Source organism: Lepidochelys olivacea (genome assembly GCF_965140295.1).
Source record: "Lepidochelys olivacea isolate rLepOli2 genome assembly, chromosome: 1".
Classification (NCBI taxonomy): domain Eukaryota; kingdom Metazoa; phylum Chordata; order Testudines; family Cheloniidae; genus Lepidochelys; species Lepidochelys olivacea.
The window spans coordinates 166,665,710-166,685,130 of record NC_140411.1 but is presented as its reverse complement, the minus strand read 5'-3'; the positions used below and the strand labels follow the sequence as shown (position 1 = coordinate 166,685,130).

The following is a 19,421-nucleotide window of genomic DNA, read 5'->3' as shown; positions in this document are numbered from 1 at the left end:
GACGCATACTTACAGAAACCTCTTCTCCTACAAGAAGTTCTTCAACAACAACAGTTTCCCCAGCAGCTCCAAAAGTCTTATCCTGCATTAAAAATCATCTTTATTTCTTCTGTCTCCATTTCAGGTGATTTCAAACAACCTTTGTAATCCTCCCAAACCAGCAAGGAAAAATACATCTGGAACCATCTGTTCTGTTTCCATTCTCCACATCAGACATGTTGGCAATATTGAATGCTCCCCCTCCCACTTTTCATAATACAGACATGCTCTTGAAAGTTTATAAACGCAACACTAATACCACTTGGGTTATTGACTGGCAATTCCGCATACCTTTTTTGTTTTATGTTTTGAACCAATATTATTTCAGACTGGAGCAATGATTCTCAGCCTTGTGGAGCAGAAAAGCCACTTTGTTCAGAACACATTACAATGGAATGCGAGAACATCGCTCCACGGAAATGTTTGCATGCTGACCACATATTAATGCAGTGCACTGCCAAGGCAACTTTGTGGCTCTCTGAGGCCATGTCTACACTACCACTTTTGTCGGTATAACTTATGTTGCTCAGGGGTGTGAAAAAATTGACATTAGCGATTATCTTCCAAAACTCATGGAAGATGGGAAAGATGCCAGAGGACTGGAAGAGGGGAAAATATAGAGCCAATCTGTAAAAAGGGGAATAAGGACAACAAAGGGGAATTATAGACCAGTCAGTTTAATGTCAGTACCCAGAAAGATAATGGAGCAAATAATCAAGAAATCAAATTTGCGAACACCTAGAAGATAATAAGGTGAGAAGTAACAGCCAACGTAGATTGGTTAATAACAAATCATGTCAAACCAACTTAATAGCTTTCTTTGACAGGATAACAAGTCTGGATAGAAGGGAAGCAGTAGATGTGGTATATCTTGAATTTAGTAAGGCTTTTGATACAGTCTCGCATGACCTTCTCATAAACAAACAAGAAAAATACAACCTAGATGGAGCTACTATAAGGTGGATGCATAATTAGTTGGAAAACCATCCCCAGAGAATAATTACCAGTTGTTCACAGTCAAGTTGGAAGGGAATATCAAGTGGGGACCCTCAGGGATCAGTCCTGGGTCCGGTTCTGTACAGTATCTTCATCAATGATTAAGATAGTGGCACTTATAAAGTTTGTGGACGATACAAAGCTGGGAAGGGTTGCAAGTGCTTTGGAGGATAGGATTAAAATTCAAAATGATCTGGAAAATCTGGCAAAATGGTCTGAAGTAAACAGCATGAAATTCAATAGGACAAATGCAAAGTACTCCACTTGGGAAGGCACAATCAATTGCACAAATTCAAAATGGGAAATGACTGCCTTGGAAGGAGTACTGCGGAAAGGGATGGAGGGGTAATAGTGAATCACAAGCTAAATATGATGCAACAGTGTAACACTGTTGCAAAAGAAGTAAACATCATTCTGGGATGTATTAGCAGGAGTGTTGTAGGCAAGACACTAGAAGTAACTCTTCTGCTCTCCTCTGCACTGATTAGGCCTCGACTGGAGTATTGTGTCCAGTTCTGGGTGCCACACATCAGGAAAGATGTGGACAAATTAGAGAAAGTCCAGAGGAGAGCAACAAAAATGATTAAAGGTCTAGAAAACATGATCTATGAGGAAAGATGGAAAAAAATTAGTTGGTTTAATTTGGAAAAGAGCAGACAGAGGGGGGACAAGATAACAGTTTTCAAGTACATAAAAGGCTGTTGCAAGGAGGAAGGTAAAAAATTGTTCTCATTAACCTCTGAGGATAGGATAAGAAGCAATGGGCTTAAATTGGAGCAAGGGAGGTTTAGGTTGGACATTAGGAAGCACTTCCTATCTGTCAATGTAGTTAAGCATTGGAACAAATTGCCTAGGGAGGTTGTGGAATCTTTATCATTGGAGGTTTTTTATGAACATGTTAGGCAAACGCCCGTCACGAATCATTTAAGGACTATTACTAGTCTGCCTTGTGTGCACGGGACTGAACTAGATGACCTCTCGAGGTCCCTTCCAGTCCTACACTTCTATGAGTCTATGTGCTTAGCTTTACAGGTATTCCACTGGGATTTAAGCACATATGTACAGTTAAGCATATGCTCACGTGCTTTGCTGAATCAGCACCTACAGCTGAGGCTGCATGTTCAGTTTCAAGGACCTTTTTCTTTAGTTTGCCTTAGCCAGTTTAATCATAGGAGTACTATTAGAGTAAATAGTTAGAGTCCTGCCAGTTCTGTAATATCAGGGACACAAAAGGGATGAAGAAAAAGCAAAGCCATAAGGAAGCAAGTATGAAAATGGGATCTTATTTATGCCCATAGAGATTGTGCCTGGAAAGAGAATGCTTCCCGAAGGAATAAAATATTGTATTAATTCATATACACCCAAATAGTGCAAGCACAATATGAGAAGGGATAATCTCAGACAACTGGTGGATAAGGTCCCATGGCAAGAAAATCTTGGGGGAAAAGGAGTTCAGGAGAATGGGTAGTTTCTCATGGAGACAATATTAAAGACAACTGCAAATTATCCAGATGCAAAGGAAAGATTGGAAGAATAGTAAGAGGACAATATGGCTCCATCAGGAGCTCTTTAATGACCTGAAAAATCAAAATGGACTCCTACAAAAAGTAGAAACATGGATGAATTACCAAGGAGGAGTAAAAAAGAACAGCACAAGCACGAAGGGACAAAAATCAGGAAGGGTAAGGCACAAAATAAGTTATACCTAGCAAGGGACATAAAAGGGAATAAGTAAAGCTCCTTTAAATACATTCAGAGCAAGAGAAAGACAAGGAAAATGTAGGTTCTCAATTTAATGGTGAGGGAGAGCTAATAACGGATTACATCAATAAGTCTGCGATGTTTAATGCCTATTTTGCTTCAGTCTTTGCTAAAAAGATTAACGGTGACCAGATACTCAACACAACTAATATTAACAAATAGGGGAAAGACAAAACAGGGAACAGGTTAAAGAATATTTAGGTAAGTTACATGTATTCAAGTCATCAGGGCCTGATGAAATTCATCCTAGGGTTATTTAAGGAACTAGCTGAAGCAATATTGGAACTCTTATCAATTATCTTTGAGAACTCATGGAGGACAGGTGAGGTCCCAGAAGACTGGAGAAGGGTATACCTAGTACCCATATTTAAAAAGGAGGACAAAGAGGACCCAGGAAAATATAGACCAGGTAGATACCTGAAAAAAATTATTAAACAATTACCTGGAAAAAATTATTAAACCAATCAATTTGTAAGCACCTAGAGAATAACAGTGTTATAAGGAACAGCCAGCACAGATTTGGGAAGAACAAATCATGCCAAACCAACTTAATATCTTTCTTTGACAGGGTTAATGGATAGGGGAGAAACAGTAGACATGATAGATCTTGATTTTAGTAAAGCTTTTGACACAGTCCTACATGACACTCTCATAAGCAAGCCAGGGAAATGTGGTCTAGATTAAATTACTATTCGGTGGGTCCACAACTGGTTGAAAGACCATACTCAAAAGAGTAGTTATCAATGGTTTGCTGGGATGGTGCATTTAGTGGGATCCTGCAGGGGTCAGTCAGGATCTGGTACTATTCAATATTTTCATTAATGACTTGGATAATGGAGTGGAGAGTATGCTTATAAAATTTGCAGATGACATCAAACTGGGGGGGAAGGGGGTGTTTACAGATACTTCAGAGGACAGGATTAGAATTCAAAGTGACCCTGACAAATTGATGAATTGGCCTGAATTCAGCAAGATGTAATTCAATAAAGACAAGTGCAAAGTAATACACTTAGGAAGTAAAAATCAACAGTACAGAATGAGGAACTGGCTAAGTGGTAGTACTGCTGAAAAGGATCTGGGGGTTAGAGTGGATCACACTGAATATGAGTCAACAATGTGATGCAGTAGCAAAAAAGGCATATATTCTGGGGCGTATTAACAGCAGTGTTGAATTTAAGACACAGGAGGTAATTGTCCCTCACTACTTGGCACTGGTGAGGCCTCAGCTAGAGTACTGTGTCCGGTACAGGATGCCACACTGTAGGAAAGATGTGGATAAGTTGGAAAGAATCTGGAGAAGAGCAACAAAAATTATAAAAGGTTTAGAAAAGCTGACCTATTGGGAAAGATTAAAAAACTGGGCATATTTAGTCTTGAGAAAAGAAGACTGAGGAGGAGGGACCTGATAACAGTTTGAAAATTGTTAGGAGCTGTTATGAAGAGGACTGTGATCAACCGTTCTCTACGTCCACTGAAGGCAGAATGAGATTTAGGTTAGATATTAGTAAAATCTTTCTAAGTGTAAGGACAGTTAAGCACGGAAATAGGGTACCAAGGGAGGTTGTGGAATCCCCATCACTGGAGGCTTCTAAGAACAGGCTGGACAAATACCTATCAGGGATGGTCTAGTTTTATTTTGTCCTGCCTTGGCATAGAGGGGCTGGATTTGCTGACTTTTCAAAGTCCTTTTTAGCCCCAAATTTCTATGCATCTATAAGTTGTGTTAGGCTAATGTATGTTCCATGTAAATCACACAAAAATGCCTGTGACATTTTGCTATCGTTACTAACAAACAAAAATCTCATGCAAAATGAGTATTTACATAACATTGCAACTCACCTGCATGATTTCATGCACAGCTTTGCAGGCTCCCTCTTTGTTAGTAGCCACAATTACTCCTTTGCCAGCAGCCAGACCACTAGCTTTTACAACCAGGGCAGGGAAGTCCGTGCTTTAAAAAAAAAAAAAAAAAAAAAAAAAAGAGAGAGAGAGAATGACTGAGGGATTCCATAATAACCTGTCAGCCTCTGATGCATTTTCAAGTCCAAGCCTCCTACCTTCATAGATTTGGAAGGTTGAAAATAAGAGTTCATATGTTCATATCACAGTAGCCATTTAACTTTGATTGAATAAAAGACATAATCAAGTGTCTTCCCCTGCCAACCCACTTCACTACACTATTTCTGGTTGGCATTTCTTTCCACTGTTGTCTGACACTACTTTTCTGACAGGGAAAATAAGTATATTTTATTTCTGTTAGCACTGCAGACCAATACTGTTACTGAGCGAGCAGGTCTGACTTCTGACTAATGCAGTTGTGGGCAACCTGCAGCTCGTCAGGGTAATCCGCTGGCGGGCTGCGAGACAGTTTGTTTACATCGACCGTCCACAGGCATGGCTGCCCACAGCTCCCAGTGGCCGGAGTTCGCCGTTCCCAGCCAGTCAGAGAACACTTCAATCTCTCTGGTCACGCAATCACAGACATGAAGGTCGCTATCTTAAAACAAAAAAACTTCAAATCCAGACTCCAGCGAGAAACTGCTGAATTGGAATTCATTTGCAAATTGGATACTATTAATTTAGGCTTAAATAGAGACTGGGAGTGGCTAAGTCATTATGCAAGGTAGCCTATTTCCTCTTGTTTTTTCCTACCCCCCCCCCCCCAGATGTTCTGGTTTAACTTGGATTTAAACTTGGAGAGTGGTCAGTTTGGATGAGCTATTACCAGCAGGAGAGTGAGTTTGTGTGTGTATGGGGGTGGGGGGGATGTGAGAAAACCTGGATTTGTGCAGGAAATGGCCCAACCTGATGATCACTTTAGATAAGCTATTACCAGCAGGACAGTGGGGTGGGAGGAGGTATTGTTTCATATTCTCTGTGTATATATAAAGTCTGCTGCAGTTTCCACGGTATGCATCCAATGAAGTGAGCTGTAGCTCACGAAAGCTCATGCTCAAATAAATTGGTTAGTCTCTAAGGTGCCACAAGTACTCCTTTTCTTTTTGCGAATACAGACTAACACGGCTGTTACTCTGAAACCTATGAAAGGTTGTTTACCTGGTAATAAAGCTACAAGCTTCTTTCGGATTGGTGAATGCTTTCCATCTTGCAGTAGGGATCCCATGCCGGTCCAGAAAGGCTTTAGAAAAACTCTTACTGGACTCTAGCTGAGCTGCCTTTGCTGTAGGACCAAAACATCTTACCCCAGCTCCTGTCAAGTCATCAACAATGCCTAGCAATAAAGATATTTAAGAATTATTATAACTACAGTACTGAGCTGGTTTATAAGATTTACAGGTTAATAAAGTTGTTGCTTTGTATTACCACTTTGACATATTAGATAGTAACAGCTACAAACACTGTGCCATGTATAGGATACATCATGGGATTGTGGTCATTTTACCCCATGGATCTCAAGGGCAGTGTTTGCCGTAACTAGCAGGGGACGATCTGGGCTTTGGGACTCCTGGGTCAGAATTTGTTGTTGCAGCATGTAACTGCAATAACACCACTTTAACAGGTACAACTCCTTTCCCCCTTTATTAGGGTTCGAAAACTCCATGGTAATAATTGGGGGAGAATAATCGCATGAGGTGGCAATTTTTGATGATGTGAGAGAATCAAACTGAAAACCTATAAATTCTGTAGATAAGTCTCTATGTGCTGACTTGCAAATCAGTCAGTCATTTTCAGAAACATTACATTTAAAAAGTTAGTTAAGGTTGCTAAGTGACAACACTGACATATCATTTACAAAACCCAAGCACTTAAAAGAAAAGATCTGAATAGTTAAGGACATCATAAATTTTAAACTACTCGCATAAGAACCTTCAGAAATGTGCATTTCATCAGAATACAACCACCTGGAACTTCAAGGAACAATGGGCCTGTACCTGTTCTCAATAAACACATTCGGAGACTTGCTATTGACTTCAATGGGAAGAGAAGAAGGCCTAATATTCCATTAACCTAGGGGACCCTGAAAGTCCCGTCCCGTCCCCCCGATATGAAACTGGCCCTCAAACAAAAACAAAACAATATAAAACCAAAAAATACACTGAGAATATTTCTTCAGCACAGATTATAATAATCAGGAGATTCTGGTTTCTATTCCTGACTGCCTGCATGACTTTGGGCAAGTCAATTAGAGCCTGATTTGCAGAGATACTGTGCCCACCCACAAATCCTATTAACTTCAACAAACATTGCAAGTATTCAGCACCTCTAAAAATTAGACCTTTAATCACGCTGTGCCTCAGTGCCATATCTGCAAAATTTGAATATTAATACCTCCCTACATCACAGTATAAATCAGGTAAAGTTTACAAGGTGCTCAGACACTATAGTGCCACAGAAAGCCTCTAAATAAACAAACAACAACTATCCTCAGCAGTGGTAATTTTTTCCAGCACATCTGATGCAATAAATTAAAACCCATAATTCCATGAACAGTTATATGGCAATAAGTGGGTGGAACTTTAATAACAATTTATTTTAAATTTACCAGCAGCAAGAGGAACTTCTGGGCCAACCACCACAAGTTTGATCTCATTGTCTTTGCAGAACTGGATAAGAGCGGCATGATTACTGATTGAGATGGCTGTCAAAAGATGCAAGAGAAATTTAAACAGAGAGTATAATGATGAACAGAAGATTTACATATAAAAGAGAAAGCTTCCAAGAGACTAAATATCAAATTGTGTGATGAAAGCTCTGCAAAGAGGCAATATTATCGCACGACTTTTATCCAGAATAAATAAATCCAACGTCAACAGTGGGCTGAGTCACCTGAACTCACACAGTTCTGAGCTGGATTGGTCATTTGCAATGCGAGTGACAGCAGCCTGAAGCTACTCTCACCATTTGAGAAAAAGAGAGCAAAAGCATACATCCTCCTTAGTCCTGGAATATTTTGCTTTAAGCCTTTTTCTCTTTTCATGATATAGTGTTGCTAACGAGGATGCTATGCTGCATGTTCACAGGATGGGAAATATACTGAGAAAGGTGAGAGTTTTGCGGTAGAGAGTTTTGCGGTATTTTAGGTTGCCACAAAAACCAAATTAAATCCACAGGATTATATCCTGATTGTTTAAACCCTTGAGATTAGCAATACTGCCACTGGCAAATAAAAGCATCATGTCAGATTGCAGCATCCCCTCTATATGCACACCCCAGCTCCAGGTGAGATTCTCTCTTGTGCCCAGCTTCTACTAAATGCAGCCAAGTAAGGGGTGCTCTGTCAGAGCGACCTGACTATGGGTTTCTGATTGTCTGTCCCAGCACTGGCACAGGTTAGAATAGCTTGGGGGAAAAAATCAAGACATTATACTACTCCCTGTATTGTCTTCCTGCAGGACTCAGCTAAAAACAAACATTATGACATACAAAACATTAGCAGAGGATCCACAGCATGTGCCAAGAAAGAACAATGAATGAGTCATTTTGTTCACGTATTATTCCAAAATGCTCCTGTTTACTGTGGAACATAATTTTCGTGAGGGTGTAAACTGAAAGGGAATATTTTTGTATTCTTTCTGAAACCATTAAATTTGGCATAGGACTATTGTATTCTATGCTGAAGAAAGGAACAGAGGCCAGAGTTTTCAAACCTGGGTGCCTAAAGTTTGACTCCTAACTCCATATTCAGGCACCAAAATAAAAAAGTCATCGGAAGTGTTGTACACCCAGAAATCCCAATGAAGTCAGTGGGTGCTCATCATGTTTGCGAAACAAAGCACTTTTATTCAGTTGCCTAAATATGGAGTTAGCAGTCTCACTTCAGACACCCAGGTTTGAAAGTTTTGGCCACTATGATGAAAGTTTGGGAAAACTGGTATTAGATTATTTATTTATTTAAAAAGATCTGATATCCTTTTTTACCTCAATGACTTGCAAAATAAGTTACCCATAAAGCCACTTTTTTAAGAGACAGGTGTTGTTTAACTGCGATAGTACTATAAACCTTTTGTGAAAGAGAAATTTTTTTTTAAATGTTCATTATTTCCTTTGAAAAAATCACGAGACATAGGATTTCAGTGCTAATTAAAGGGCATCTTGTGCATCCTGCTGTACATCACTGCCAAAGAGAGGGAAGGATAGACTTCCAGGAGCAAAACTTGATTAGACTGAAGTCAGTGGCAACACTCCCATTGACATACATGGAAAAAGGATTAAATCCCCATGCTTTAGAACATAATAAGGCTCACATGCCTCTGTGTAATTATTTCTTATTTTCTCACACATGCTGAAATCTAGACTGAGTTCCTGGCCCAAGCAGCAAGTCTTGGCTCTACAGAGATGCAAGGGGAGTGGGCGGAAGTAGGATGAAGCCTTCCCCCCCAGGCCACAGAATATGAATTCACCCCTCCTCACAAATCCAGGTTATGCCCCTTGAATGCCTAAAGGGGCTTGGATTTACCCCTTAACACACATTCATTGCAGCTCCAGTCCAGCGAAGTACTTAAACGGCTTTTGAGGGGACTACTCAAGTAGCTAAAATGATGTTCATGATTTGTTGGATTGGGGCCAGACTCTCCAGTATGTAGATAAATGCATCTTTTTTTACTGGGAAAGTGACAGAAAAGTGTAGTAATTCTAACAGTATTCTTTAAATGACATATTTAATTTAATCATCTGGACCTCATGCAAACTGACTTTAACTTGATTTAACACAGGGACAAACCTCTTTGTTTAACATTGTGGATGCAGAGGGATCATATGATTTCCATGGAAATGCTCATTCCCTTCCCCTCACCCTCAAAAACAAGCAACAGATTTGTTCTGTTTGGTTGATGACACTGCAAATGGAAAAATAAGATAGAGAAAAATAAATATGGCATTTCTTTGGTTGAACCCTGAGGTGGAAGTTACAGAGCAGTGGTTTTCAACCTGTGGTCCGCAGACCTCGGGGCGGCCGCAAACTATGTGTAAGGGATCCACAAAAGGTTGTCGTTACCACAGAACAATGGTTTTCAACCTGGGGTCTGCAGACTATGTCTAAGATTTCCAAAGGGGTCCACACCTCCATTCAAATTTTTTTAGAGGTCCACAAATGAAAAAAAGGTTGAAAGGCCCTGATCAGAGCATTTATTTTACATTCAGAATGTGTGAAATCTGTCATGGCTCATGTTTCCACAGAAGGTGGTAAGACATACAAAAGCAGATTTTAGTCGCATGCTATACAAGGATAATATACCGTATGTATGTGTATATAATGCATATCTACTGCATTAATTTTTATTTTATGTGTAATAACATATTTTAAAGTATACAGTTTATAATATATTAGTTGAAATATATGGAAACATAAGCCAGTCATTAAAATATTCTCTGCAGCTGTGTGATCTAATGGAGTAAGTAATTCTGGCTCCCTCTCCTGGACTGAGTAATTATTCCTGCTCGCCCACTGAGCCCTGGTCTACATTAGGACTTTAGGTCGAATTTAGCAGCATTAAATCGATGTAAACCTGCACCCGTCCACACGATGAAGCCCTTTATTTCGACTTAAAGGGATCTTAAAATCGATTTCCTTATTCCACCCCTGATAAGTGGATTAGCGCTTAAATCGGCTTTGCCGGCTCGAATTCGGGGTACTGTGGACACAATTCGACGGTATTGGCCTCCGGGAGCTATCCCAGAGTGCTCCATTGTGACCGCTCTGGACAGCACTCTCAACTCAGATGCACTGGCCAGGTAGACAGGAAAAGAACCGCGAACTTTTGAATCTCATTTCCTGTTTGGCCAGCGTGGCAAGCTGCAGGTGACCATGCAGAGCTCATCAGCACAGGTGACCATGATGGAGTCCCAGAATCGCAAAAGAGCTCCAGCATGGACCGAACGGGAAGTACGGGATCTGATCGCTGTTTGGGGAGAGGAATCCGTGCTATCAGAACTCCGTTCCAGTTTTCGAAATGCCAAAACCTTTGTCAAAATCTCCCAGGGCATGAAGGACAGAGGCCCCCGAAGCAGTGCCGCGTGAAACTGAAGGAGCTGAGGCAAGCCTACCAGAAAACCAGAGAGGCGAACGGCTGCTCCGGGTCAGAGCCCCAAACATGCTGCTTCTATGATGAGCTGCATGCCATTTTAGGGGGTTCAGCCACCACTACCCCAGCCGTGTTGTTTGACTCCTTCAATGGAGATGGAGGCAATACGGAAGCAGGTTTTGGGGACAAAGAAGATGATGATGAGGTTGTAGATAGCTCACAGCAAGCAAGCGGAGAAACCGGTTTTCCCAACAGCCAGGAACTTTTTCTCACCCTGGACCTGGAGTCAGTACCCCCCGAACCCACCCAAGGCTGCCTCCTGGACCCAGCAGGCGGAGAAGGGACCTCCGGTGAGTGTACCTTTTAAAATACTATACATGGTTTAAAAGCAAGCATGTGAAAGGATTACTTTGCCCTGGCATTCGCGGTTCTCCTGGATGTACTCCCAAAGCCTTTGCAAAAGGTTTCTGTGGAGGGCAGCCTTATTGCGTCCTTCATGGTAGGACACTTTACCACTCCAGGCCAGTAACACGTACTCGGGAATCATTGTACAACAAAGTATTGCAGTGTATGTTTGCTGGCGTTCAAACAACATCCGTTCTTTATCTCTCTGTGTTATCCTCAGGAGAGTGAGATATAATTCATGGTCACCTGGTTGAAATAGAGTGCTTTTCTTCAGGGGACACTCAGAGGAGCCCATTCCTGCTGGGCTGTTTGCCTGTGGCTAAACAGAAATGTTCCCCGCTGTTAGCCACAGGGAGGGGGGAAGGTTGAGGGGGTAGCCACGCGGTGGGGGGAGGCAAAATGCGACCTTGTAATGAAAGCACATGTGCTATGTATGTAATGTTAACAGCAAGGTTTACCCTGAAAGAGTGTAGCCACTGTTTTATAAAATGTGTCTTTTTAAATACCGCTGTCCCTTTTTTTTTCCTCCACCAGCTGCATGTGTTTCAATGATCACAGGATCTTCTCCTTCCCAGAGGCTAGTGAAGCTTAGAAAGAAAAATAAACGCACTCGCGATGAAATGTTCTCCAAGCTCATGCTGTCCTCCCACAATGACAGAGAACAGACGAATGAGTGGAGGCAAATAATGTCAGAGTGCAGGAAAGCACAACATGACCGGGAGGAGAGGTGGCGGGCTGAAGAGAGGGCTGAAGCTCAAATGTGGCGGCAGCGTGATGAGAGGAGGCAGGATTCAATGCTGAGACTGCTGGAGGACCAAACCAGTATGCTCCAGTGTATGGTTGAGCTGCAGCAAAGGCAGCTGGAGCACAGACTGTCACTACAGCCCCTGTGTAACCAACCGCCCTCCTCCCCAAGTTCCATAGCCTCCACACCCAGACGCCCAAGAACTCGGTGGGGGGGCCTCCGGCCAACCAGCCACTCCACCACAGAGGACTGCCCAAAAAAAAAGAAGGCTGTCATTCAATAAATTTTAAAGTTGTAAACTTTTAAAGTGCTGTGTGGCATTTTCCTTCCCTCCTCCATCACCCCTCCTGGGCTACCTTGGTAGTCATCCCCCTATTTGTGTGAGGAATGAATAAAGAATGCATGAATGTGAAGCAACAATGACTTTATTGCCTCTGCAAGCGGTGATTGAAGGGAGGAGGGGCGGGTGGTTAGCTTACAGGGAAGTAGAGTGAACCAAGGGGCGGGGGGGGGGTTTCATCAAGGAGAAACAAACAGAACTTTCACACCGTAGCCTGGCCAGTCATTAAACTGGTTTTCAAAGCTTCTCTGATGCGTACCGCGCCCTCCTGTGCTCTTCTAACCTTCTAAGATGCCCTGGTGTCTGGCTGCGCATAACCAGCAGCCAGGCGATTTGCCTCAACCTCCCACCCTGCCATAAACATCTCCCCCTTACTCTCACAGATATTGTGGAGCACACAGCAAGCAGCAATAACAGTGGGAATATTGGTTTTGCTGAGGTCTAAGCGAGTCAGTAAACTGCGCCAGCGCACCTTTAAACGTCCAAATGCACATTCTACCACCATTCTGCACTTGCTCAGCTGTAGTCGAACAGCTCCTGACTACTGTCCAGGCTGCCTGTGTACGGCTTCATGAGCCATGGCATTAAGGGGTAGGCTGGGTCCCCAAGGATACATATAGGCATTTCAACATCCCCAACAGTTATTTTCTGGTCTGGGAATAAAGTCCCTTTCTGCAGCTTTTGAAACAGACCAGAGTTCCTGAAGATGCGAGCGTCATGTACCTTTCCCGGCCATCCCACGTTGATGTTGGTGAAACGTCCCTTGTGTTCCACCAGAGCTTGCAGCACTATTGAAAAGTACCCCTTGCGGTTTATGTACTCGGCGGCTTGGTTCTCCGGTGCCAAAATAGGGATATGGGTTCCGTCTATGGCCCCACCACAGTTAGGGAATCCCATTGCAGCAAAGCCATCCACTATGACCTGCACATTTCCCAGGGTCACTACCCTTGATATCAGCAGATCTTTGATTGCGTGGGCTACTTGCATCACAGCAGCCCCCACAGTAGATTTGCCCACTCCAAATTGATTCCCAACTGACCGGTAGCTGTCTGGCGTTGCAAGCTTCCACAGGGCTATCGCCACTCGCTTCTCAACTGTGAGGGCTGCTCTCATCCTGGTATTCATGCGCTTCAGGGCAGGGGAAAGCAAGTCACAAAGTTCCATGAAAGTGCCCTTACGCATGCGAAAGTTTCGCAGCCACTGGGAATCGTCCCAGACCTGCAACACTATGCGGTCCCACCAGTCTGTGCTTGTTTCCCGAGCCCAGAATCGGCGTTCCACAGCATGAACCTGCCCCATTAGCACCATGATGCATGCATTGGCAGGGCCCATGCTTTCAGAGAAGTCTGTGTCCATGTCCTGATCACTCACGTGACCGCGCTGACGTCGCCTCCTCGCCCGGTATCGCTTTGCCAGGTTCTGGTGCTGCATATACTGCTGGATAATGCGTGTGGTGTTTAATGTACTCCTAATTGCCAAAGTGAGCTGAGTGGCCTCCATGCTTGCCTTGGTATGGCGTCCGCACTGAAAAAAGGCGCGGAATGATTGTCTGCCGTTGCTCTGACAGAGGGAGGGGCGACTGACGACACGGCTTACAGGGTTGGCTTCAGGGAGCTAAAATCAACAAAGGGGGTGGCTTTACATCAGGGAGTATTTCAGGCAGGACTTCACGGAGGGTTCCAATAAGAAATAGTGCACCTAAGTTATTGTTCTTATTGGAACAAGGAGGTTAGCCTGGCCTCTGATTGATACATGGCTAGATTTACCTCGCTGCACCTTCTCTTTGAGTGACTGCAGTGTGACCTAGAGGAATGAGTCCCCTAGACGGGGGAGGAAGGGAAGCAAATGAATACAGAACAAATCTGGTGTATTTCTTGTTTTGATCCACTCCATCTATCTTTTACATCTTTGGCTGGCAGCAGACGGTGCAGAAGGACTGCATGCCATCCACATCTCATGGCTGCTCGGCAAAAGATGGTACAGTACGACTGCTAGCCATCCTCATCTCTTGCCTGCCCGGCTGAAGATGGTACAGTACGACTGCTAGCAATCTGTATCGCCTGCCTGCTCACCATAAGACGGTTCAATAGGACTGACTGCAGGACTAAAGAGAATGACCTGGTCAAGTCACTCCAAATTTAGTCCCTGCGCCCATGTCTGCTCAGGCACTCCCCCGACGTGGCCAGGAGCACCTCGGACATGACGATGACGGCTACCAGTTGTACTGTACCGTCTGCTGCCACAAGGCAAGGGGTTGCTGCTACTGTGTAGCAATGCCGTACCGCGTCTGCCAGCACCAAGGAGACATAGGGTGACGGTTACCTGAGCGGGCTCCATCCTTGCCATGGTATGGCGTCTGCACAGGTAACTCAGGAAAAAAGGCGTGAAACGATTGTCTGCCCTTGCTTTCACGGAGGGAAGGAGGGAACGGGGGCCTGACAATATGTACCCAGAACCACCCGCGACAATGTTTTACCCCCATCAGGCATTGGGATCTCAACCCAGAATTCCAATGGGCAGCGGAGACTGCGGGAGCTGTGGGATAGTTATCCACAGTGCAATGCTCCAGAAGTCGACTCTAGCCTCGGTACTGTGGAAGCACTCCGCCGAGTTAATGCACTTAATGCACTTAGAGCATTTTCTGTGGGGACACACACACTCGAATATATAAAAGTGATTTCTAAAAAAATGACTTCTATAAATTCGACCTTATTCCGTAGTGTAGACATACCCTGAATCATTGTGTGACTTTAGGAAAGTCACTTAAGCCAACATTTTCAAAAGTCACCACCAATTTTGGATGCTCAACTTTAACTCAGGTCTGACTTTTATAATTGATGACTACCAACAATTCCAATTCAAGCCAATTGACGCTGTAGGTACTTTAAAACCTCTGAAAAAGGTACCTAGAATTGACCTAACCTCATTATGTCCTGACATGAAAAACATGGATAAGAACATTTTCTTACCTACAGCATTCACCCTTAAAAACTTGCTAATTCTCTCAGATAATTAAATAAGCAATATCTCAACACACACCTAACATTCCTTGTGGGCACAAGCGTGACCCAGATTACACACCTGTGCAGAGGAAATAAGGAAGCATAAGGGGAATAAAGCAGCACCAGAGTGGGATACCTGTGTTATAGGCAGGCTAGGAAGGATTTGATTTTTAATTGGAAAACGTCAATTTTACTGTATACACACACGACAAAATACTTCCATCATCATAACAGAAATTACCAGATAGGCGAAGTAAGAAAAATGCTGCATGAGAACTTATTGGAGTTGGATTTAAGGTGATTTACTTTATACATTTTGACGTGATGTTGACACTGTGTGCTTAACAGTTATGAAGCTTTAACGTTTTGAATCTCTGCTGTCATTAAATAACGATTATCTGACCCTCCCCATGGTTTTCTGTAACTGTGAAAATCAATACTTAAAAAAAATCCTTAAAAATAAACATTGATATTATCCGTCAAAATTATGAGTAGGCTTGGCAGAATTCAGGCATTTGTTTTATAGACAGCAGCCTCTGCAGGGCCTCTTGCTACACAAGAGGGTGGGTAGTGTCTTGACTCCGCCTCCCCAAAGCAGCACCAGCACAGCTGAGCTGGTGCAGAGGGGGAAATAATCTGCACAAGATAAATTACAGTCTGAGTAAAGCTTTTTTAATTACTTCTCACCCTATCCAAACATCACCTTTATAAGCATTCAGGGTCTGAAACATAAGAACTCCTATAACACTAACAGATAGAACCCTAAATTTATCAATGAACCAGTTTAGGCTCAACTATTGGTAATACACATTAAAAAAAATACTATTTAGGTTCTCTTTTTCGTTTATTACCTGAATTTGAAATCTTTCCATTATTGGCTGTTCCTGCATTTCCCGGAGCGACTAGCACTTGTTTTATATGTGGTGACTGTGCTAATTTCCAGGCCAGGGCATGCTCTCTGCCTCCGCCACCAATCACAAGCACTCGATCAGCCATCAGTCTGTGCAAAACAACCAAAGTAATAATATTCAGGTTAGGAAAGCAACAACATCACTGCGTGCACTCATCAACTAACATCTTTAGTCTGCAGAGCAGCAGAGGAACTCACTGCAGAGGCAGATGCCTTTTTTGCCTGTTTCACATGATTGTTGTCCTGCAGGTTTGTGTATAAATGTGGTGATCGAGAAAGCAAGGTAATGATAGCACTGGCTCAACCAAGCACAGCACAAATGCCACAGAAGTTTTTCCATGGAGTTCTGCCAGTGCACATCAACATGAACCTCCTATACTATTCCTGGTTCTCTCCTTACCAGACTACCTACTGTACCAAAATTACACAGAAGTTTTATGACATGGATAAATGTTCACTACTGACCCAGCTGTGATTAATCACAGGACATTTTATACTTGCAACCTAAATAGGTTTCTGAAGAATGTGAAAATGTCAAAGGTAAAGTCCCTTTGGACTAGTGAAGAATTATTTGCTAATCTGTCTAGTGGTGTTGCTAAACTAAATGGGAGAGCTCAAGACTTCTCACAAGTGATGTCTGAGAATCTTCTTAATACCTTATATGAAAATGAAAAGGTCAGAATGATGAAACAGGGAAATGTCTTCCAACCTCGATCTTCTTCAGGACAGAGCAACCGTATTCCAAACAAAACTTTACAGACAAATACATGAAGAGCAGCATGTCCTGATAAAACAAAAAGCAGCCTGACCCTGCAAGGAGCTAATCCGGGGTCTGTTCCAACGTTCCCCAAAAAATCAGTGGAAACACTCCCAGTGATTCATTGAGAGTTAGCTGGGGGAACCCCCAAATGAACTAAGACTAACCAAGCCCACCTGTGCCACAATTGTTTTCCTGCATATAAAAGCCAGGGCCAGTGTTAGGGGAGAGCAAACAGGGCAGTTGCCTGCGGCCCCACGCAACCACATTGCTCAGGCTTCTGCTTCAACCCCGAGTGATGGGGTTCAGGGCCCTGGGCTTCAGACTTCTGCCATGGGCCCCAGTGAGTCTAATGCTGGCCCTGTTTGGTGGCCTCCCTGAAGCCTGCTCGCAGCCCCAGGACCCCTGGTTGAGAACTTCTGATCTATAATATCCACAGCAGACCAGTCTATCAGTTAGAACTTGAAAAAGCCATCCAGTAAAGGACAATTCGTCTAAGCAGAATGCCAGTAGCTACAAACTAGTGTTGCTAAGCCTGAATGTAAAAGGTACTAGTGGCAAAAAAGAGGTTTTTTTTAAAACCATAATACATACAAGGCAGTTGTTTATACACATTTCAAATAGACAGAGTTAACAGTATTATTAAATAGTGAAAATAAATTTTTAAAAGCCTTTCATGCAGAGGGAAGCAACCACAACCACTTTAATTTAATTCTTTTTAATGCTTAACAATAAATTTCACGTGGTCAATAAGGGGGTCTTGTGTCTTTGCTGTCCAAACCATCTTATATTCATTAGGAGGAAGAACATCGATTAAATAAGAATTTTACTCAAATTGAAAAAACAGCACTTTGTTGTAATCTTAGCAAACATGGCACTTAAATCCCATTTGTCTTCCTGCATTTCTTCCATGAAGAGGTTGGTCACCAACCCACTCATGTACATGTGTACAGTTTCACCCAAAGCAGCGCAGATAAACATTTGGCACAGTATTCATGTTGGATATGCATACATGCAAGCTCTATTTACAGAAGGCTAAAGACCAGAACTTCTATGTAAAAGGGTAAGAAAGAACTGTCAGAGAGCTAGTCTCCCCCCAAAATTCATAGATTCTAAGTCCAGAAGGCACCATTGTGATCATCCAGCCTCATCTCCTGTACAACTCAGGCCACAGAAATTCCCCTAATAATTCCGAGGGTATATCTTTTAGAAAAAACAATCAATCAATCTTGATTTAAAAATTGTCAGTGATGGAGAATCCACCATGACCCTTGACAAACTGTTCCATGGTTAAAAAGTGACATTACGACAGCTGTGACTCATAGCAGGTTTTCAGCCCATCAGCAAGACAAGGTATGTGCCTCATACCCAAATCAGCCATATTTCATGAGAAATGTAGTTAGTCTGCTGAAAGCATGACTCAAACCCTGCTACCTTCTCTCCATATAGCAGCTACCTAGTTTTGCTCCTTTCAAGGGCTAGACACTAGAAACTTGTCTTCCCTGGGAATTGTTACTATTCAGAGCATGGCTTCCACTACAAAGGGGTCACTTGGTTTAATATCATGAATATATATGAAAAAGCATGTTTTTAAACCTAAAAAGTCTTCATAGCAAATTATGGGCAGAAAGATCCCAGACATTTTTCAGAAGATATTTCAATTCTATATGATATAACATTTTTAAGTCTTGTACCAAATAGAAGACTCTTTCAGAGACCGAACATTTTAACAAAAACAAAAATAGAGTTTGAAGAATAAAGAAAACCCCTGAATAAATCATGAATTGTGGGGGGAGGAGAGAAGAGTTCAGAAAATTAAGCATTAAGCATGAAATACTTCACCATTAGCTATATAAATTTAGTTTTAAAAAACATATTTTCAGGTGCTCTAAACGGTAGCTTTCCGAAACGACATGCTGATGAAAAGACACTTCAGATTTATATAAATATTTTTAAAATACATTGATTGCAAAGTGACGTGTCCATTTAAAAGCTATCTACTCACTTTCATGAAAAAAATTAATGTTTTTAAAAAATTTCACACTGGTCCTAGAGATGGTCTAATCAGCCTGTGATGGAATGAAAAATCATCACTTATAGTAAAAATGTTTGATGTGAAAGGTAAGCAAGTAAAAGAAAAAAGGGAAGAAAGGTTAAGGGACTGGCCACAGTGAAGGATAATAATCTAAGAGGAAAACATTTTTTTCTTATTTAAAAATAATATAATGTATTAGACAGTTATCTCTTATTCCTAAATGAGTCAAATCCAATAAGCATGTTCCCATGGCAGCGTATGGAACCTCAGAGCACAAGAATACAGACTTGAAAAGCAAGGTTATCACAAGAGCCACAGAAATTAAAACACATGCTTTAAAGATTTATTCTGCAAGTTACTCCATTTGTGCTTGACACAGAGGCTGAAACCAGGACAGAGAATGTATTTAAGATAATGCTGATCTGAGAGAAGGGATACTCAGTAGCCAG

General features: G+C 42.3%; 1 protein-coding gene across 1 annotated transcript in view; it reads right to left on the bottom strand.

Annotated features, from left to right (window-relative positions):
- GART (phosphoribosylglycinamide formyltransferase, phosphoribosylglycinamide synthetase, phosphoribosylaminoimidazole synthetase) overlaps nt 1–19,421 on the bottom strand; it is a 64,192-nt gene that overhangs the window by 40,251 nt on the left and 4,520 nt on the right. Inside the window, exons 4-8 of the mRNA XM_084618896.1 lie at nt 16,122–16,270; nt 7,301–7,396; nt 5,854–6,028; nt 4,636–4,747; nt 14–82 (exon numbers count right to left, since the gene is read on the bottom strand). Coding sequence (XP_084475022.1) covers nt 14–82; nt 4,636–4,747; nt 5,854–6,028; nt 7,301–7,396; nt 16,122–16,266 — 597 coding nt within the window. The 5' untranslated portion in view covers nt 16,267–16,270. The remainder of the gene's footprint in view (nt 1–13; nt 83–4,635; nt 4,748–5,853; nt 6,029–7,300; nt 7,397–16,121; nt 16,271–19,421) is intronic.